General features: G+C 38.8%; 1 protein-coding gene across 1 annotated transcript in view; it reads right to left on the bottom strand.

Moving 5' to 3' along the window:
* Positions 1–23,470, bottom strand: part of CNTLN (centlein) — a 204,403-nt gene that overhangs the window by 89,460 nt on the left and 91,473 nt on the right. Inside the window, exons 9-12 of the mRNA XM_045289198.1 lie at positions 17,962–18,111; positions 16,057–16,182; positions 5,854–5,975; positions 4,414–4,533 (exon numbers count right to left, since the gene is read on the bottom strand). Of these exons, the coding sequence (XP_045145133.1) occupies positions 4,414–4,533; positions 5,854–5,975; positions 16,057–16,182; positions 17,962–18,111 (518 nt within the window). The remainder of the gene's footprint in view (positions 1–4,413; positions 4,534–5,853; positions 5,976–16,056; positions 16,183–17,961; positions 18,112–23,470) is intronic.

Below are 23,470 nucleotides of genomic sequence, written 5' to 3'. Positions count from 1 at the left end.
TGTTCAATTTCTGACTTTTGCTATTCTATGGTTGATAATTATAAGAAGCACTACACTTTCATTTATTTCAAGTAGTAATTAGCACCCTCAAACGGGATTGCTACATGTAGAGTACTATAGACGTGCATAAAACACTGTCAATTAATATTTAACAAAGTTACAAAGGCAGTTCATTAGCGAAAGGATCGCCTTGTCAATAAATGATGTTGATACGATTGGATATCCATTTACAAAGTTAAATATAAAAATTCCAATCTAACCTTACCATCTAAAAAATTAGCTCAGAATGAATCTAAAGATAAATTTTAAGTATCTAAAATTTCTAAAAGAAAATAAGGTAAATAGCTATGCCTTTAGATCAGGTCAAAAGTTTCTGGATAGGATAGTAAAACCATGATTTGCATGATGGTGCTGGCAAAGAATACTGAAAGTACCATGGGCTGCCAACAGAATAAACAGATCTGGCTTGGAAGAAGTACAACCATGATGTTCCTCAAAGGCAAGGATGGTGAGACTTCATCTCTCATATTTTGTACATGTTATCCAGAGAGACCAGTATTTGGAAACGGTCATCGTGCTTGGTAGAGGGGCAGCAAAAAAAGACAAAGACTCCCCTCCCCAACAAGATGGGGCTGACAGCGGCTATAACCATGACGCAAATAAACATAAGAACAATTGAGCACATGATGCAGGACCAGGCCGTGTTTTGCTGTGCTGTACATAGGTCTGCTATGAGGAATCAGTTAGGGGTTATCAGGAGTTAGCCAGGCCCGAGGAGGGCTGGGAGGAAGACCAACTGCAAGAGGGAGGAAAAGGAAAACTAGTGGGATCCTGGGACTTTGGGGAGATTGAGTAAGATGTGGGTTATTCAAACTAGATGTGTTACATAAAATTCATTAAAAACATTATAATGCATATACATATAAAACAAACCTAAAAGTTCTGTCCTCGTGAGTAAAGAAATGTCAGTGAAGCAAGACGGTGCAGTTGATATTCATTTTCTTTTTAACCTCACGTTTCATTAAGAATATTTAACACGGACTATGTTTGCAAGGAAGCGCCCTGTTAGAAAGCTGCCTGAGATTCCCACCTCACCCACGGAGGAGCGTTTGTTTGTCTGTCACACAGCAGGGACTCAACTATATTCTTAACTGAATGAATGTTTCACAAAATATCTCACATACCCCCCAAAGTCTCTGATGAAAGATATAACGTTTATATGAATTCTTAAGCATCTTTTATGAAGGTAATCAATCAAATGCTCATTATCTTTTACTAGTTTGGACTGATCTGAAAACGACTTTACAATTGCTACTACATTGCTGTTGTGTGCCATCAAGTAGCATCCAACTCAGAGTGACCCTTATACAGGGTGTCTGAGGCCGTAAATCTTTAAGTCTCATCTTTTCTCCAGAGGAGCAGCTGGTAGGTTTGAACAGCTGACCTCAACAGTCCAGTGTCTACCCTAGAGAGTCAAGCAACTCATTATAGGGGTTTGAGGCTGTAAATCTTTATGGGAGCAGATAATCTGCTACATCAATGACTGTACACACATAAGAGGAAATAGAGCCTACTTATTAAGCATACTTTAATAATGATTCCTAGAATATAGATATTCCTTTTGGTTACTTTTCCACGTTATTTTGTTGTTGCCCTAGCATTTAGGTGGCTTTCTGTACCTTACAAACACTGCGGAGTGAACAGGACAGGGTTTCTTAGTATTCTTAAAACTTTAATTAACACCTTAATACTCTTTTCTTAAGTTCTTTTCATTAATGAATGTTCTGGTACAGATTAGTATCTGGTACAGATTTGTAATTTAATTATATTACATATCTCACCTAAATGACTTTTTCCAATGTTAACTATTTTGAGGAACAAAAGAGATCAATAAAAATTATCAGGCAAAGTAATGTTTCATGGTATACACTATGGATGAGTAATAAAAACAGTGAAAGAATCCAGTCACTAAGGACCACATGTTATATGATCTCAGAAACATATAACTTGTCCAGAATAGGCCAATGTATAGCCACGGAAAGAGGATGACTGTCTTTTCACACAAATAATTCACCTGCTCTACAGTTTGGGGAGAACCATGCAACACTCCTGCGTGTTGAGTTCCTATGAGTACTGGACCTGCTATCTAGGGGAATGTACTATTTGCAACAATACAGTAGCAGGTGCCCAGGACTGTGGGAGCTATGGGGTTGGCAGGTAACAGGTGAGGATGTAGGTCTTCTTTTTGAGGTGGTGCTCTGTTCTGATCATGGGACACCAACTCTGTGATGCCACTAAGTCAAAAGGCATGCGACAAAAATCACAGAAGCCCTTATTAAACAAAAGAATCAAAACATACAGCTATGTCCCCAATGTATACTCCAAGGTCACGTGCTTCTGACGGCAATGTTTCTGTCTCTCTGACCCTTCCCAGAAGAGTTCTGCATTGTTCACTCTACACCAGCAGGGACTGGAATTATGCTTGGTGTTTGAGGATGTGTTTGGAGATCAAAAAGAAGACTGAAGGGGGAGGACTAGGGCTGTAGGGTAGATGGAGTGAGATTTCCCAATGAAATTCCCGGAGGAAGCCCTTGTTACCCTCAAAGACTAAGCAGGTGCATTGTCTGGTGAAAAATTATCCCCGGGCAAAACTTTGCTGGCCTCTCGCTAAGCAATGCAGTTTTCTATTTTCAGAAAACTTCTTCCTTGTAAGCCTCTGTGATCGTGCTCTGTCCTTTGAGAAAATCTATCAAGATAACACCTTTGAGATCCCCCACAAATAGTGGCCATGACCTTGTGAGTTGAACTCTGCGTTTTGAACTGGCTCAGCTGACCCCCTCAGATACCGTTTGGAGTGGCTTTCTTTCATTAAGGCACCCTAACTAGACAAAGACAAATGTATTAGTGAGGGGGTTTGTCTGTAGCCATCACGGCTCACAGAGATCTGCTTTACACCTGTCGTTTTGTTTTGTTCTTAACACGCTCTTGTGTGTAAGTGCTGGAGCCCTGGTGGCAATACTTCCTGACTCAACCTCATACAACTGAAAGTCACTACTGTGTTTCTTCCCAAGTGTACGGTGTGTGAATTATATGTAAATATCGCTGTTTACAAATTATCTGGAAATGTTTCCAAGACAATTCTATGTCATTTAAAAAACAATTTTCAATATAAAACCCAAATCCAGTGCCACTGAATTCAATTTGACTCATAGCGATTCAAGACTCATTATCCGCATTGAACATTTAGAGCCAATAGGATGCACGGCACTCACTACACAAGGGAGCTGGTGCACACATTGAAATTAGCTCTGGCCATTGCCTGAAAGGTTGATCATTATATGCAAAAGGATGCACTGAAAATTTATATGTGCTATCACACAAAAAGATCACTTTCCAGCGAAGGAGATGGCTTTATGCCATGTGTTGTTAAATTCTAGTAACCTAAAAGACATCTAGATTTGACACTCAGTTTGTGTGTCAAAAATTAAGTCTCAAAAAAAATATGTATTTTTTTAAGTCTCAATAAAGAAGCAGGTACGGAGCCAAAGAGGCTAATTATGTGGGTCTAATTCCTTTTCTGTTTACCAAAAAAAGATGACGTTTTATCTTAGCCAGGCTGAATATAATAGCCTGTGAATTATAAGATCAAGAAAGCAAACTGTGTATTTTCTAAAACGTGGGCATCCTTCATCAAGTTTTAGACTTGGGGCAGTGAAAAGGCCTATGTGAAGGGATCAGCATTAAGCCCAAAGGACAGGCAGCGCACAGCAAGAAAGGAAGCAATTCCCTCGTGTCTTTTGCAGGTCACTACCAAGGACCATGTTAGCAGATCCACACCAGACCCTTAACAGGCAGTTCTGCTGCTACCAGTAATTAGCTTGGACAGCTCCAGCTCCAAGTGCAGCAGCAAGGCTACACCATAATGAGCTCAGCTGGGATTAGCAGGACAGGGCAGGGAACCAAGAGAGCTCAGGCATTCTGCATTGCGTATGTATCTAGGAGATCAAACAAGGATGGCTGGCTAGGTTATCCCCTCTCCACCTCATTCCAAAAATGAAGCACGGCAGTGTCTAACACACAGGCTAATGAAGAACGACACCTCCAACATTGAGAGCCACATTAATTAACACCATCCCTAGATCATATTTATACTTTCAGTTAGCCTGAGCAAAAGTACAGCTTGTGATTGCGCCACATGCATGCACATATGCGTGTGTTTGTGCCCTACATACATTATATATGTAGTTATTGCTGCACATACAAACACATGGTAGTCTTTATTTTTGTCGTTAAAAACCCGATTACTTCACCTTCCTATTTTATACGGTGTGTCTCTCATAGTCTTTAAGCACAAATCTTTCTCAAACCTGTATCTAAGCCTGCAGTGTAAAAAAATGGAAGAAAGAAACTTACTTTTCCGTCATGAGTTCCTCGTTCTCCCTTTTGTAATATGCCAATTCATTCCATACAGCATCAGAATCTTCTTGCCGAAGTTGGTGGGGATATGCTCTCTTGATTTTTCTGATATCAGCCCTGTTTTCGAAGTGAAATTGCTTTCTTTCATGGCATGTCAAAAACATACAATGGAAAACAGCATTCGCTAAAATCTGAACTTATTTTAAGGTCAGAAATTCTACTTCCACATTACTTTATTAGAAGAGGATGCTAAAGTTTAAGTTGCGGAAACGAAAAATCCAATACCATAATTTCCTAAAGATAGACTGTAAAATTATAAACTGACACAAGGTCTGCTTAAGTCGCTGCCTCTCATTCATTCTACCAGTAATAACACACTGTACAACTGTCACCTCTCAAAAAAGGGGGAGAAGTCAACGTACCTGGAATTTTCGGGCAGCCACTCTGAATGGGGAATAGTTGCTCCAGCTTAAAGCATGCTATTCCCAATGACTTTGCCAGAAAATACTCCTCTCACCTCTGATGGCTACTGAAAAGTTACTCGAGCTGCAGGACAAATGGCTTTGTCACTGCGTTAGTGACAAGCAGCCTGAAACATTCTCCATTCATCAATGGAGAAAAAAATGTGATATGTCAATTAGCTATCTACAAGTCAAGGCAAAAATGCTCTTTACATTTCCATTCTCTGTACATAAAACAAACTCTTCGTTTTTATTTTGCAAAAGTGCTGTACTGGCCAATTTAGAGATGGTATTTCTCTACAGAATAGACCAATGTGCATCATCAACACTGCCCTAAAGGATCTATCTCAAAAGATGAGAGGGTAGTGGGTTTCCTGTTCTCATTCCGTCCTATGCCCTCTGCTGATACTGGTAACAGGGGAGCCACTTACGGCTAACCAAGATCTGAACACCTGTTCAGAGCAATTGAACTGAGACCGCCAATTCATTCGGATAAGCTGCAGAACAAACTGATGGGTAGTAAAGCTTTTTAAATTGCTACTAGGTTGAAGTAGTTTTAAGATAGTTAGCTATGTGTGTGAATTTCTTGTCTTTCATTTGAGACTTAAGTACTTTTTGAATTATAAACCTTTTAGGACCAATATTTTATTTACTTGAGAGCCATTTTCCATTGTTGTGCATGATTTTTGCTTTAAATGATACACTTTTATTAAGCTACTCAGTGACACTAAAAAAGGTGCGGAGCCATTCATAACCCTTTACAGCTGATATCTGCAAATGAGAGGGAAATCTATAATTATTGCCAGCATATTTCTGTTTTCATTTATTATAGTCTCTCTTTAAAATTTCACAATAAACGCTTAACTGCTACCAAATAATTTCTTTAAATAAAGCAAAAGCCATTATAACACCAATATAATGCTACTCCGTTCCATTTAGTATTTAGGGAAATGCCTTTATGAGCCATGTAACTCACATGCCACTGCCTCCTTCCCACTGTTCTAACTGTTCTTTTACTGCTCTGTAGTTGGTCTGTAACATCTGTAGCCTTTTCTTGAGTTTTTCATGGGCATCTCTTAGCTCATCATTTTCTTGGCTCTGCAAAACACAGAAAAGCAAGTATACAATTTTGAAGAAAGTGTTCATAGGATCCTTCATATACACGGTTATCCATCTAAGTGGAGAATCAAATAAGAGAGTATGTAAACATGAATTAATGTTTAAAGCATTTAAGCAGAAGGGAGCAAAGAGTCCCTAAAGCCACAGGGACTCTGCTATTAATAAATCTGACCCACTTGCTGCATTTTTTTTCAAGCTGCTTAAGTCATTTCAAAATGTTGCCATCAAATTAGTTTTGCTCTTTTCCCTGTGGGTGATCAGTATAAACAAACATTTCATGAGCTGGTCTGAGAGGGTTTCCCTCCTTTTTCCTTTTCAAATCAAGGATCTGTCAACATATGACTACTTTGTTAGTTATAAGTGCACGTGTGATTAGTGTCACAACACAAAGCCTGGTAAGACCACTTCTTGAGCCGTGGACTCATAATTAGATTATAACACAGCCTCGGGCTCACAAAGGAGAAGGGCGCCTGGCCCCGTCAGAAGTGGCACAGGCCTTGCGGGTGTGCCTCGGAGAACGGGCAGGACAAAACTGGCTTTGGCACTTACCTTATCACCAATTTTCAACACTGACAGTCAACAACATCTAAGTGTTTTAAAGACACCTTTTTAGATATAACCAAAAACAAAAAAAGGGTCAGTCCACATTCCTCGGTCCTCAGACGATATAGCTGGGCTACTGATGAACCATGTTTCTCCAAGTTCAATAAGTGACTTGGTTTTCTCCCCTTTGAGAGATCCAGTGTGCTTCTGAACCTGAAACACGCTTGCACTTGGAGAAGCTTGCACGCTTCCCTCGGGGGCCACGGGTTCTCTGCAGCCATCATGAGAGAGAAGATGAGCAGGAACACACTCATCAGGAAGGGATGTTTTCCCCTCTCCAACCTTTTCCATGTTAGTTCCATGCGCTTAATGACCCTATTTAAATTCCTCAATTTCTGTTACTGTAAAACATGGACATACGGACATGTACACAGAGGGTGAGGACGTGACGTAATGGTTGCATTAGATGAGCTAACATAGGCTAAAGGAGTTTGGGTGGCCTAGGGGTGCAGTGGCTAATAACTGGAAGGCTGGTGGTTCACCCACCAGCCACTCTGTTGGAGAAACGCAAGGCTGTTTGCTCCTATGAAAGATCCAGTCGGTTATAAACCACATTCACTGTTTTCCTGAATGTCTACCTCTCCACTCAATAGTGAGAGAATATTTAGAGTGTCCATTATTTTAGTACAAGTCTACACATCTCAGCAGTAAGGATAGTTTGTTTTGATGGTATTGCAGAAAGATAACTTCAATAATTCTCTTACACACGTATTAGGAATTATCTGATTCTTTTGTACACCAAGAATGCTTTATATCCCGTAAGGAAATGGAAGTATTGATGAAGTAGCATGGAAATAGCATGCAGAGTAAATGTTATCCTGACTATTTTTAGAAGACATGGATATCATACTTACTGGAAATTTATTAGAAGTGTTATGGGCTCAAGAGATGGAGCATAAGTCATAAGTTGAGAAATATAAACAATTAATATTGTTCAGTTCAATGTAAGAACCATAAGTAATGAGATAAGTATACTCGTTTCACTACTGTCATTATTCAATGATATACTGAAGTTTTAGCTGGAGCAATTAGGCAAGAAAAGAAATAAAAGGTATCTAAACCAAAAAAGAAGTGAAATTATCTTTTATTCAACATGATTGTCAAAGTAGAAAACTCAAAGATTTATAAAGAAAACAATTAGAAACATAGAAAGCTAATAAACTAATTCAACAAAGTGGACCAACTTTTGTGTCAAAGTGTGTCTATTATATCAGCAACGAACAAGGTGAACAAGAAGTTAAGAAAGCAATGACTTTTATAATGACATCTAAAGAATAATTATCTATTAGTAAGTTTAAACACAGAGAAAACTTGTGCTGTGAAAACTTAGGAAACCTTACTGTAAAAACTGAATGAGATGTAAATAAATGAAAATGCACCCATGTTTAAAGCTTCAAAACATAATGCTGTCAAAATCAACACTACAAAAACAATGCAAAGATTCAATGCAATCTTTGTCAAAATTCTAATACAGTAAGAGAAAAGCCCATCCTTAAATTTATATGGAATTTCCAGAAGCATCCAAGAGCTAAAACAACTCCTCAAAAAGAAACATCAAAGTGAAGACAACATTTCCCAAGTTTACAACTTACTACAAAGTTATAGTCATCAAAACATCATGGTACTAGTATCCGGAGTGACAATTCAGACCCATGGATTAGGAGTAAGAGCCCCAAGACAAATCCACAAACGTAACCTGTTCACAATAGGAGTACCAACTCGCTTCAATAAAGAGTAGACATCTTTTCAACAGGTTGTACAGCTAGAACTGGATTTCTACATATGCAGTCATCTCACAATGAAAAACAGTTTAACTGTAAGTGCTAAAGCATAAGGGTGAATCTTCAGGAACTTGTACTTGGCAGTGGATTCTTAGATATGACAATGAAGGCATGAACTACAAAGAAAAAAATAGGTACATTGGGCCTCATCAAAATAAATGTTGTGCATTGAAGAACATTATCAACAAAGAAAAGGAAGAATCTACATAATGGAAAAAATATCTGGGAACCATATACTTGATAAGTAATTAATATTACAATATTTTAAAAACTCCTACAACTCGATAAGAAAAAAGATTATCCCCCCACAAAAGAGCAAAATGCATGAAAGTTTCTTCAAAGGAATAAGTGAACAGCAGAAGTATATGAAAAATATGTAACATTATTAGTATAGAATTAGAAACCAGAATCGCAAGATAACACTACACATCCATTAGGATGGCTACTATCAAGAAAACAGAAAACAGCAAGCAGTGTGTGGGTGTGGGGCGATGGGAGCCCTCACCCATCGCCAGTGGTGCTGTAAATAGGGCAGCTGCCATGACAAACAGTGCGCCAGGTCCACACAAAGTGAAAGTGAGAATCCGTCTCTCTCGGAGCAATTCCACTCCTCGGTAATCATCCAAAGACCTGAAGGCAGACCCCACAGCAGGTAACTGTACACCGATGTTCACTGCAGCATTATACTCAACAGTGAAAAGTGGAGACAATCCAAGAATCCATCAACAGTTAAACAGGGAACACAAAATGCGGCACATCAATCATGATTATTCAGTCACAAATGGAGTGAATGAACTTTGCAAATATAATGCTAACTAAAACAAGCCAGATATAAAAGAATATTGTAAGATTACATGTGAAATGTCTATAATAGGCAAAGAGTTATAATGGCAAGTTTTATATAATTATATACATTGTCATATTAATCACTGATTGTAGACTTTAGTGACATTAATTCTATTCACAACCTTGTGTAACCACTATGACTATTCATTTCCAAAACATTTACACACCGGAAGCATTAACTTCCCGCCACTCCTCCCCCCAGCACATATCCACGGCCACCAGTCCTCTGGACTCATAAGAACCCTATGGGGCAGAAGTGACCTGCTCTGGAGGCTGAAAATCTTTACAGAAACAGACTGCCTCAGCTTTCTTCTGAAGAGCAGCTGGTGGGTTTGAACTACTGATTTTGCAATTAGCAGTTCAGTGCTTAGCTCACTATATCACCATGGCAACCACTCATCACACAGTAGCCACTAATCTACCTATTGCAAATATTGCCATTAGTTGAACATTTTAAAGTTTAGCCTTATTAATCACTGTGGTAGTTAAATAATCTGATGTCAATTTGAGGATTCAGAGTGAAGGGGTGGAGGTTAGCCTGTCAAGCAGGTCATAGTTTGATGACCTCATTTGGAGGCAAGAAGGACATAAATAGCTCGCTGGAGGTGAGCTACATGCTCACTTCCTGGGAGACTCTGCAGCTGACAAGACACATGGTACTGTGCTAGTGCCCTGAGCTGGAGAAGCCACATGGAGACCCCTGCTAGTGCTGAGATGCTTACAACACCACTGGGTCCACAAGACTTCCCACCCAATAACCTGTGATCTTCCTGCATTCGGCATCATTGTATGTGTTGTGTGAGTATGAAAAGGGCTTTATAGATTGGTATCAGACATATGGGCTAATATCGGACTTATGGACTTGATCTGGACTAGGCTGGGATGTTTTCTCACTATTCAATAGCTTTTGTACATAAATCTCTTCTTATACACATATGAGTGTCTATGAATTTGTTTCGCTAGTCTACCCAGACTAACACAATCACTTAATTTATTATTAAAATTTCTATTATTCAATATCTTACTCATTCTCAAACAAAAACTATTTTAAGTCCTTAAAACTAACATTGAGACTCAAAAATTACTTTCTCCTATTACTATCTGTGAGGTTCTGTACTAGACATACTTACGCATGCAGTAAGCACTCAATACTACCTCCTCTAACTCCTAAAACTTCAGTGTAATAGGTTTCAGGATTAGGAAACAGATTTTGTTTGCCTACAGTAGCCCATATAAGTGACTCCTTCCATTCTGTGGTTATCAGAGGAATATGGTGTTACAATGAGGTTTCTGCTTTAATATTATGTGTTTAGCCGAGTGAGTTAGTTAATTGTGCCAGCCTGGCCGATAATCACATGTGGTGCTGGTTGAAAGGCGGAGGGATAAATGGGTGGTGAAGCCTCGCCTTTCGAGTTCTCGGGTCTCTTGTTTTGTGATGGTTGTATCGGGTGCAGCTGCCTTAGCAGTTCCCTGCTTCAGCTTGCAAGATTGACTTCCTCCAAGACATCCCCAAGGAGAAGCCGCATGGATCTATCCCGATGCAGCCCTGGGTGCTGGAGCAGCCATGTGGAGACCCTTGCCAGTGCTGAGATGCTTACACGTTCATGGACTCAGCTTTCCTCCTGCAGTCGGCATCATTGCCTCTGTTTTGTGAGGTGGAGGACTTTGTGGACTGGTGTTGGGTTAATGGGTTAATGTTGGATTTGTGGGCTTGGGCAGCATTGGGTTGGGATGTTTTCATGATGCACCTTTTCTTTACATAAAACTCTCTCTTATACGTGAGTTGCTGTGGATTTGTTTCTCCAAAGTACCCAGACTAATACACCGAGTATAACAAACACTACAGTGCTTACATAATGATTATGAAGTTATTAAAGTCTAAATTACAGATCAATAACAGACTTAATATTTGGCAAATCAATTTGAAATGATTTATAATACTTCATTTAAAATCCCGTTTTGTCCAGTTTTAAAATAACCTTATCCATACAGTCATGCTGTGGGATGCTTCCTTCAATGGTAATTCATGGGTGAAATCCGCCCTACAAACTAGTGTTCCTTATTCCTATTTCAAGAATGGTTTGTAAGTGCCATCATGCCCGTTGTGAGGCATGTGTATAAGAGAACAAACCACAGCCCTGTCCTGCGGCATCTTCACAATTGCTGTTATTTTTAGCGCGCTGTTACAGCCATGGGGGTCTAGCTATCTTCTGGAGCAGCTTTCTTTCTCTATTACCTTGACCCGCTCACCGTACCAACATAATGTCCTTTTCCAGGGACTGGTCTCTGCTGATAACATATCCAAAGTGCAGGAAACGCCGTCTTGCCCTCTTGCCGTCAGAGGAGCACTCTAGCTTTCCCAAGATAAGTTTGCTCCTCTGGCAGCCCGCGGCTGTACATGTTCCTCATCAGCACCGCCATTCAGTGCATTGGTGGTTCTCCAGTATTCCTATTCCTTGTCTAGCACTCACATGCACACAAAGGGTATGAGAATACCATGGCTTCGGTCAGGCACACGCTGGTACTCAGAGTGACATCTTTGTTCTTTGAAGGCTGTAAAGTGGTCTTGTGTAGCAGATTTGCTCAATATAATATGTTGTTAGATTCTTGACTGCTTCAATGAGTGTTGATTGTGGATCTACGTAAAATGAAATCCTTGACAACTTTGATCATCTCTGTCAATCATGATGTTGTCTGTTCGTCCCTGTGATGGTTCCAGTTGTCTTTACATAGTCGTCATCCACACAGAAGGCTGCAGGCCTTGATCTTTATCAGCAAGTGCCTCAAGTCCTCTTTGTTTTTAGGAAGCAAGCCTCTGTCAGCTGCACGTCCCAGGTTGTTACTGAGCCTTCTTCCAATCGCAATGCTGTGTTCTTCATATAGTCTAGCTTCTTGAATCATTTAGTCAGCATACAGATTGAGTAAGTATGGTGCAAGGATACAAGCTGACAGACACCTTTCCTGATTTTAAACCAAGTCATATTCTTTTATTCTCTTTGACTAACTGCCTCCTGGACCACGTAGAGGTTCCATTGGCGCACTATTAAGTGTTCCGGATTTCCAAATCTTGGCGATGGTATAGTTTGTTACAAGCTACACAATTGAGTTCTATTGTAAATAAAATACAAATATCTTCCTGATAATCTCTACTTCAGTGAAGATCTACTTGATGTCAAAAACAAACAAACAAAAAACCCTCAAAGTCACTGCCAACTAGTCCATTCTGACTCATAGCAGCCCTATGGGGCAGACTAGAACTGGCCCTGTGGGCTTCTGACACAGAACTCTTACAGGAAGCAAGGCCTTGGCTTCCACCGAAGAGCCGGCCTTTCGGTGCATGACTCTGTTCTTCCGTCTTCTTTGGATGCCTCCGGCAGCACCAATATCTTGCCCACGGAGTCTTTTAACATTACAACTTGAGCCTACAATCTTTCTTCAGTTATTTTAGTTTAAGATATACTCAGTGTGTTCTTCTGTCTTGGTTTTCTGATTTAAAGTCTTTGCACATTTCATGATAATGTTTTACAATGTCTTCTTGAGCTTCCCTTTGAACTTTTCTGTTCAGCTTTTTGACTTGAACATTTCTCATGTTAACTCTAGCTAGTCTACATTCAAGAGCAAGTTATCAGTCTCTTCTGTGATCCACTTTTTTTTCTTTCTTTCCTGTCTCTTAAGGACCTTTTGCTGTCTTCATGTATGATGTTCCTGATGTCCTCCCACAGCTGGTCTGGTTGATCTTCAGTCACTAGTGTTCAGTGCATAAATTTGTTTTTGAGACATTTTTTAATTCAGGTGGGATATTCTCAGAGTTGTAATGAAACATTTTAAAATAATAATAAATGATTAAAAAGCTTACATGATTGGTTCTGGGACTTCAACTACCTGCTCAAATAGTATCCAAAGTATGATTGGACACTAAAGGAAGCAGATTGAAGTCCCCAGGATAGTAAAACGGTTTAGATGCAATACGATGCCTTCAAAAGTATATGGACCAATGCAGGGCATGCCAAGAAACCATAGATTTGCTGTTTGACAATTCTTTAAAAAAGTTTTCTATGACTTTGTAGCAATGCTTTCTTACTTACCCAAGTATATTACATATATGTACATATAATAATTTAAATCTATATATGAGCTTGTGGTCAAATAGTCAACTATTACCTTAAAACAAAGATGAGAAGGTAAGAGGACAGGGACATTCACTTACTGCAAATGAAACAACAAGCTGGAATTCATGAGAATGCTAAGGCACTGTGAAAATGTAATCGCTAAAGAATATAAGCAGAAATTTTAAAATGGGAACCCAATTGGTTGTGTAAGCTCTCATCAAAAACAAGTTTTTAAGACAAATAGCATTATTTCGATGCTATTAATAAATAGCACTAAGATGTGAAAATACAATCAAGTGTTCGAATACATAAAAGTGAGGACATTATTCTTGACAAGGTAGAGGGTCAGTGGACAGGTGGAAGACCCTCACTGAGATAGATTAACACAGAGGTGCCAATGCTGGACTCAGACACAGCAGTGGTTCTGAGGACTACACAGATGGGCCAGTGTTTGGTGCTCTTGTACACAGAGTTGCTGTGATTAGAAACCGATTCAATGGTACTTAACAGCAGCAGCAAAAAACTGAAGGGTACCCAAGGCCGCATCTTTCCTTGGATTGCTTTGCTACAAGGTTTTATCTGCCCAATTCTTTTGTTCAATATTCCTGGTTATAGGAGTCTTGATTTCAAGCATTTTGCTCTTTTAAAATAAGAAATACTTTCCTACTAAATGATATAATGCAAGAGAAAAGCACTGCTCCTGTTTGATCTCATCTTACAAATTCATTTTTAAAAAGTCATTTTAACATAGTTGATCTGAAATAGGAATACAGAAAAACTATCATAAAAAGGAAATGCTGTGAGGGGGGGGGAAAGGGTAAAGGAAAAAATTGCCATGATGCTGAGAAGATTCTTTCTAAATCAAGCTATCCAGGTAGAAGAGATCTGAACATATCCTTGGATTGCTCTCCTTTTTCTATAAAAAAAACAAAAGATGGCACGGTTGTCTGGCAGCGAACGGGTGATGATCCTCCACTGGAATGAGACCGAAGCGATGAGATGGAAAATGAAGATGATGGGCTGATTTCTAACCATGTCCATTAGCATGGGCTTAACCCACTTTTAGGAGCTGAGTATTCCGCTGCTCACTTAACAGATCAGCTTTAAAGAGCAAACCCGCCAGCAGCCCCAAGGAAGAAGAAAAGAACTGGGGATCTGTTCCCATGAGGAGTACATTCTAAGAGACCCAAGCTAGACTCGATCACACAGGGGTCCGTGTGAGCTGGAATCAAATTGACGGCGCACAACCACCCACATTTTTCCACTTAATACAGTGGATTTGAACTGGTTTTATTGTGTGGTGTCCAGCCAACTCGGACTCACAATGCCTCTCTATGACAGAGCAGAACATGTCTCTTAGTCTGTAATCTTTATGGAAGCAGATAACGGACCAGCTCTCCTGAGAAACTGCAGGGGAGGTTGAAACCAATGAATGACCTTGCAAGTTAGCAGTGGAACACTTCATCATGGCACTGCTAGGGATCCACGGACTGCAACATCTCACTACCTTCTTAATCAGAGAAAGACTGGCTCTTAAAGGATAGAAACATGTCTTGTCCCCTATTATAGAGCAAGTGATGAGCACAGTGCCTGGTTAATTATAATGCACGGTAAATGGTCATTGAGTCAAGACCTAAATGAGCAAATAACCCAGATGTGTATCTGAGTTCCATAATTTCAAGCTTCAGGAGAAATGCTTTCCACCTGAGGTCATCTAGCCATTAGATTTCTGGTAAAGTGTTGGGTTTGCAGAATGTCATTTAAATATTTCACATTCAATAAGTTGACTGAACCTTGGGAAAGGCAGGGCTTCAGTAGCTGTGAAAGAAAAATGTGAAACTCAGCAATATTAGACTCAGGAGAAAAGAAAAGGCCTAAATATGTGGATAAACCATTTGCTATCAAGTTGATTCCAACTTAAAAGAACTGAATAAGGAAGACTGAATCTGCTCTATAGGGTTTTCCAAACTGTCAGTCTTTAAGAGCAGTGAGGCTCATCTTTCTCCCACAGAGCAGCTGGTGGGTTTGAACCACTAACCTGTGGTTATCAGCCCAATGCTTACCCCACTGCACCACTGTAAGCCCATACAGTTGGTTCAGCACACATACACAGTTAGCTCTGGGAGCACAGAACCACACAGTATGATTCAGGAAGCAGTAGCTCTCAGAGACCAGCCTGTCGACTGTATGCTCCTGGAAGCCCGCTGGAGGACTGGCTCACAGGCTCTGGGGCAAAGTCAGTGGAACTGGACAACCAATCTTTACGTTTGCCACTTTGATTACAGAATTTGTCTATAAACAATAATTATAAATGATTGATTTAGACAGTTTAATGTAGTTTTAACTTTTAATGTTTTCTTTTTTTTCACTTACAAAGAACCACAAGAAATTCCATTTTCACTTAGATTTTTTTTTTCGGGGTTCAGGTAGGATGGGAATGGGGGACTGTGAATCTACAAAAAATGAACTCCCAATTATAATCTATTTCCAAAACAATGTTCCAGTGGTGTATAATAAGCACTTTATTTGCAGGTAGCAAATGCTTTTTATCTCTTCGTGTGCCTCAGAAATCTTAAACGCAAGACCAACTGATTAGATCCTTCTACACAGGTAATTCAAGTCACTAATGATAAAGGACACACAGTCTTTTGTGAAAGCATGTTTGCTTGGTAAACCTTTATCTTTGCAAGGTGACTACTAACGCAGTGTCTTAGCATTCACCTTTAGCTGCAGTGTCTTCTCCAAGTTCTCGATCTTTCTTTCAGCTGTCCTCAGCTTCCTGAGCACCTCCACATCTGGGAGAGGCCTCTTCGGGGATAGAGACCGGGAGCGTTTCCCAGGTGGCTCCTGGAGAATAAAGCAAGGGCATGGTTGAACTAGTGGAACACTGGATTATGAAAGACATGCAAAATTAAAGAACAAGTAATTTTGAATACTAATAATGAATTATAAAAAAAAAAATCCTGCATGGAATACCAGAGAAATAACAAGCGGAATTACCACAGTGCTACCGCTAAAGGTTTCTCTGTGACTCGTTAATGAGAATATTCATTTACATTTACATTGTTTCTTTCAGAATAATGATGTCCCATTAGGGGAGACTAAAGGGTTATAGACTCAGAAATGCAAGAAACCTCATTACAAAGGAGGGGATAGAGGCTGGTCTAATTGCTCTATAAGGGTCCAAGGTTACACTTGATAGGACAACCAGAAACAAGAGGGAAAGGATTTTTTTCCCTTTGAAATAGTTTAACACACTGTGAAGTTGAAGGAACAATATGCTTGAGGAATATAAATACAACAGACAGTAGATCTTACACCATAATGACCATCTGGTCATTAACTATAATGTGGCTAACCAGAGACAAGAATGTGTGTTTATATTATGTACAGCTTCATATACCAATCTGGTGAAGAATATGTGAAAGCAACTATTAAACTAGGCAACATATTGCTCATACTTACTGCATGTCCTTATGAAAAGGAAATAAAAATTTGGTTCAGAATATTCTCTCATTTGCTTGACTTTTATTAAAAGCAATGAAACATCAAAAGCACTACCATTTTTAAGCTTCTGCAATGCAGCAAGCAAGAAAATACAGAAGGCCCCATAATATTGTATCTCAATTCTAGGAATGTTTTCCTTTATTTAAATAAAGCTGAATGGTTCTGAAATTGCAACAAAATGGCAAGAAGTAAATAATGCACTTAGGTTTTTTAAAAAGGTTAAAAAAGTTTTTAATTTTTAAAAAGTCTCTTTTCTTTGAAGATTACTGGTAATGTTAAAAGGAGTAATTGAGAATACCACAGAAACCTGGATATCATTGTAGATGCTTCTGTTCATCGGGAAAAGTGACATGGACTGAAAACAATTATCTTTAAAATATGGTTTCCTACTTGAAAGGATTAACTCTATTGCTGACATAACAAGTGTGAGAAAAATAGGTATAAAACTCCTTACTGTTAGAAATATGTTGTACTTACAATGTGATGTGAAATTTTTACATTAGTCAACCTTCCATAGAATATTTTATAGCATAATACAAATAAGTAATGAATACTACAAATGGAAAAATGGAAAACAATGTTAATATATGGGCAAAAGTTACCTAGTTTTCTCTACTGTTATCCCTTAAAATCTATGAAAGTTTGTAATATGTGCACATATTAATGTTAAAATGTACTCTGTTACATACTGCATTATTATAAATATCTGAACTAAACAAAATAGAATACAGCAGGGCATATTTTGCTTTTAATTAAAATAGATATTGATCTATTAACTAATATCATTTCAAAAAGAGTTTTATGAGCAATGCAAATGACACTTACCAGAACATTTTTACCTAAGAGTTGTTAGTTTCCTGGCATAATAGGTATATTGCTAGTAATCATGCAATTAATTTACATCAGGGCAAGAGTATCCAGTCTCTACAAGGAAAACCTCCTGCTTCCAACAGTTGGCTTTTCGGGTATTTGCTTTCTAAAAAGCTTCCAGGATTATCAGCAGAGAAGTAATTTTGCGGTTTGTTTTCCAAGTCTCCCCATCTCTTGACTTGCTACCCTCATTTGGCCCAATTTAGAGAATGAAAGTGTTTCTACCTTATGTTTTCCTTCAGTACTCACCATGATGCTGCCTAAGAAGCTTCTGTTGGCAGATCTGTGTTCTGATAGCTTTGCATTTGCCATTTTCAGTTTCTCCTGTAAATACTCAATTTCAGACTTCTGTGACACCATTAAGGTTTCTAAGCTTGAAAAAGATGGCTGTTGAGAAGCCTATAAAAGAGAGTATATGAATACATATGTGTGTTTGTCTCTCACACCATTTATATCTATGCAAATATGCAAGATAGGACATCCATTTTAAATGGTCAGAAAAAAAATCTCACTCACCATTAACCTAAACCAGCCATAGCTAGACATCTATATTTTTAACAGAATATTTTTCAATAAAATTGTGTATATTTTCTTATAAAACACTGCTATAAAAATTTACAGGAGAAAAAAAATGAAAGGCATGATACATGCTACTCATCAAGAATCATTTCCAATGTATAATTAAACACACACACACATATATATATATTTCCTCATGAAATAATTAATCAAGAGCCATTCAATATGACAGACTGTGAGTCCATGGAGAGTAAACCAATAGCACAATAGGTCTAATAACTTTTAATTTTCCCTAATTTAATAATATTTGCAAAAATTCTGACTTATACAAAGACAAAGTCAACACTGTTTGTTCACAGCATTCTCTTCTGAAATCTGTCTTCTGACAAAAAGCGCACGATAAGTCCCTCATTATCAGAAAGCACAGGAATATCAAGGTTGGGGAAACAGTTCATGACAATGATGGTGGCTGTTCGCTGCTGTTGGGTTTATTCTGATTCATGACAACTTCAATCCTGCAAAGTTGTTATTACCATTAAAACCCACGCGTCTATACTATTTTCAAGTTAACTTCTCCATGAACTAACAATTAAAAAGAGAGATCTGGTAGCCCTGAACATATTTTCACTTAAAGTTATGGAGAGCCCTTTTATCCCTAGACGATTTTTCTGAGAACTCTGAGAAATGAGTATGAAAGGTCTTCAAAAAACTTTGTGGAAAAATGGAATTATAAGATAAGGGACTTTTTCTATGAACTTTCATCACATTTAAGTCACTTGACTTGCTTCTTGAACTTTACTCCATTCCACTACAAAGCTTTTCCCATAGAATGTAATTCCTACCACAATCTTACTTTCTCCTTAAAATGCTTCACTTACTTAGTTACCTGGCTTTGAACACCAAATGAAAATGCTTTCACCACTTTTCTTCCAGCTACTCTGAATCACTTTGTTCTAATCTTTCTCTCCCTCTTTTAATCACAGTATGGCTTTTTCCCCCTTTTATAAGCAAATGTATCTGTTATTTACCTGTCAAGTAACTTTCAGAAGCTACCTGATCTGATACAGCTTACAGTTATTAAAATAATGATATACAATTCCATCATTTACAAAGGAAATTTTAAAGGAAATATTGAAGATCAAAGAAAATCTAATAAAACAGGGGGAAAACTTTAGTTTACTGCTATATCCCATAAGTCATCTTGTGTTCTTTAATAAATGAGTTTTTCAAACTATCATTAGATTTTAATGTTGTGAGCATACTTCAAAATTAATATTGCCAAGAGGTTTTCATTTAAAATAACACAAATATTCATGAAGACATTTAGAATGATCCAATTTTATATATCTTCCTGATGACAATATAGACTGTCATATTTAAGTCTTATTTCTTCAAAATCCCTTCTAAGGTGACAGCAGAACCACAAGAGCAGCACAATGTCAAAAATCATAATCCTGCAGGGAAACCCGTGGAATCGCCAGGAGTCAAATGAGAAACTATTTGTAAGTATTCACGTTTCTCTTAACAGGACTATTTTCAGAATTGCAAACAAAATAAAGAGTCTATTGATGAATAAGTGCCAAGGAATCAAAAAATCTGAGTGATAAATCCTCATTTTAAAATGTTGTTGGATACAGTTTGGCAGAAGTAAATGTACCCAAGAGGAATTACTGAGAGCCGAATGAAGGTTGAACATGATAGTGGGACAGGAAGAAAGTGAAAACAAAAGACATAGAGGAAAGAACTAGGAGGCAAAAGACATTTATAGAGGTATACACATAGGCATGTACATATGTAAATATATTAATATATAATGATAGGGATATAGGTCTATGTACTTATATTTCTAGGTTAAATTTTAGGTAGCAGGTGGACACTGGGCCTCTACTCAAGTCCTCCCTCATCACAAGAACACTTTGTTCTAATAAGTTGGCATTCTGTGATGCTCATCTTCCTGACATGATCGCTGAAGACAAAATGGGTACGTAAACTAATGTGGTGAAGAAAGCTGATGGTGCCTGGCTACTAAAAGATATAGCATCTGGGGTCTTAAAGACTTGAAATTAAACAAGTAGCCATATAGCAGGGAAGCAACAAAGCCCACATGGAAGAAGCATACCAACTCGTGTGATCACGAGGTGTCAACAAGATCAGAAGACTCAAAGCAAACAACCATTTCTATGCTAACAAGGGGGATTTAGAATGGAAACCCAAAACCCATCTGTAGACAATTGGACATCCCCTCACAAAAGGGTCACAAAGAAGGGATGAGACAGCCAGGGTGCCGTATAGCAATGATGAAACACACAACATTCCTCTAGTTCTTTAATGCTTCCTCCACCCCACCCTCTACTATCATGACCCCAGTTCTATCTTACAAATCTGGCTAGACCAGAGTATGTACACTGGTACAGATAAGAGCTCTGCACACACAGAATTCAGGGCAGATAAACCCCTCAGGACCAATACCACGGCAAAGATGAGGGGAGAAGAGGGAAAAGGGGGGAACGGATTGCAATGATCAACATACAACCCTCCCCCACACACCAGGGAGACAAACAATAGAAACGTGGGTGAAGGGAGACAGCAGACGATGTAAAATATGAAAATAAAAATAATTTCCAAATTATCAAGGGTTCGTGAGCGTGGAAGGGTGAGGGAGGGAGTGAGGGAAAGAGGCGCTGATACCAAGGGCTCTAGTAGAAAGAAAAAATTTCGGAAATGATGACAGCAACATATGGACACATGTGCTTGACACAATTGATGTATGGATTGTTATAAGAACTGTAAGAGCCTCCAATAAAATGATTAGAATTAAAAAAATTTTTTTTAAATAGAAAACAAAAAACAACCATGACTGTTGAGTAGTGAGTATACAAACTGCTACAAAATTTGAAATCTACATCAAAGGACACAGGCAGATGCCAAGTTGCTTTGAAAGCCACACCTTGAGTGCCCTAAGACACAGTTCTCTGCCACGCATCTGGGTCACCATAAGTCCGGAATCAATTCAATAGCAACTAACAACAGGACATTAAGATATACCTGCCATCAAGCGGCCATCGAGCTCAGAGGCAGCAAAGCCCACATGGAGGAAGCACGCCAGCCTGTGCAACCACGAGGTGTCGAGGGGATCGGGTGTAAGGCATCATCAGAATAAAAAGTCTTGCCGTGGTGAGTGATAGGGGGAGTGCGGAGTGGAGATCCAAGGCCCGTTGGTGGGCCACTGGAGATCCCTTTGCAGGGGGGTCTCGGGGAGGAGATGAGTCAGTCAGGGTGCGATGTAACAATGATGAGAAATACAGCCTTCCTCTAGTTCCTAGGGGTTTCCTCCCTGCTCCCACTACCATGGCTTGAATTCTATCTTGCAAGACTGGATAGACCAGAGGAGGTACACTGGTACAGATAGGAACTGAAAATACAGGGAATCCAGGACGGATGAGCCCTATAGGACCAGTGGTGTGAGTGGCAAAACAGGGAGGTAAAGGGAGAGTGGGTAGGAGGGAGGGAACCGATTACATGGAGCTGTGTGTGACCTCCTCCCTGAGGGACAGACAACCAAAAAGTGGATGAGGAGAGACGTCGGACAGGGCAAGATATGACAAAATACCCATTTATAAACTATCAAGGGCTCATGCGGGAGGGGGGAGCGGGGAGGGAGGGGAAAAATGAGGACCTAATGTCGGGGGTTTAAATGGAGAGAAAATGTTTTGAGAAATGATGTACAAATGCGCTTTACACAATTGATGTGTGTATGGATTGGGATTACAGTTGTATGAGCCCCTAATAAAATTTTAAAAAAAAAAAAAAAAAGATATACCTGCCAAACTTAAAAAAAAAAAAAGGAAGGTAGGGAACCATCATAATTCTGTCCTTTAACCTGCCTTTTAAAAGATAAACTTTTAAAAGGAAGAGTATTGGATTCACAGAATGAATGGTCCAGATACTATAAGGTTCCCAGGTATACCCACTCAGTTTCCCTTAAAATTAACATTCGACTACAGTGCAGGTAAGAAGCCCTTTGGGGCTGTGCTTCAGGCATTGGAGGCTAAGCGCAAGGTAGAGAGTTGAAACCCACCAGCCACTGGATGGGCGAAGGCTAAGTGCAAGGTAGAGAGTTGAAACCCACCAGCCACTGGATGGGCGAAGGATGAGGTTTTCTGTTCCTGGACAGATTTATTAGTTGTAGAAACCTATAGGGTCATTCGGAGTCAGAATTGACTTGATGGCAGTGTTTTGTTGTGGCACAGTGGGTTTAGTAATGGGCTGCTAACTGAAAGGTTCCCAGTTCAAATCCACCAACCTCTCATCTGGAGAAAAATGAGAAGTATGTTGTATGAAGATTGAGAGCCTTGGAAACCCAGGGAGAAGTTCTACTATGTTCTCTAGAGTCAATAAGGAGGAATTCACTCAAAGTAGAGGGTTTAGTATAGTACATATACTAGTAGTATAGCACGGTTAGTTAAAATTAGTTTGTAATATTCAATTACAACTTAGTATATTTGTTACAATTAATGATACCAATATTGACTGATATTAACTGAAATCCATAGGGTGTATGTGTGTCCTTATATAGCTTCACCCTTTTAGAAAGGCTGCTTCCTACTCCTTACATGAATAGCAAAATAAAGTTAACCATTTTGTTTATAGTAGTCTACTCATTCTATTACCCTTTAAATCCAAGAGCCTTTAAAAATGAGTTCTTCTGTCCAAAAATTTTATTAAACTCATGGACATCAAGTTAATTACAACTCACAGTGACCCTGTATTATTAGAGTATCATAAATATGATTTTAATATTTCAAAATCTGTGCTGCATTTCCCAATCTTGGAAGGTAATGGGCTAGGGTTAGACCATAGTTAACCTGACAAGAAATGATCAATGGAATTTGTGTCCAAAGGAACCCCAACTGGAATTAATCTATTCAAAGTTCACATTAAAAAACTCCCCCCCCACACATTTATCTACAGAGTTGATTTTAATTTAAAAGTTCTGTTAGAAGATACAGAGCAGGTGGAGGGTGGGGAGTCTGTAACTGTCATATTTATGTGCATTATGTATCTAGTATGTTTCATAAAATCATAATGCAGTGAAGCTTGAGCAAATATTGCCTGAACCTTTTTTTCAAATAACTTCAAAGGCATGATTAGTGCAATGAATTGTAAAGTAAATTTTGTCTTGGCAACTTAATTAAACAAAATTGTTTTCTACTATTTTAAAATAATAACAACTAGATTA

This window comes from Echinops telfairi, unplaced genomic scaffold (genome assembly GCF_000313985.2).
Source record: "Echinops telfairi isolate 266 unplaced genomic scaffold, ASM31398v2 ScPeMD7_25;HRSCAF=90, whole genome shotgun sequence".
In the NCBI taxonomy this organism is placed as follows: Eukaryota; Metazoa; Chordata; class Mammalia; order Afrosoricida; family Tenrecidae; genus Echinops; species Echinops telfairi.
The sequence above is the reverse complement of the archived record's forward strand: the minus strand, read 5'-3'. Positions and strand labels throughout refer to the sequence as shown.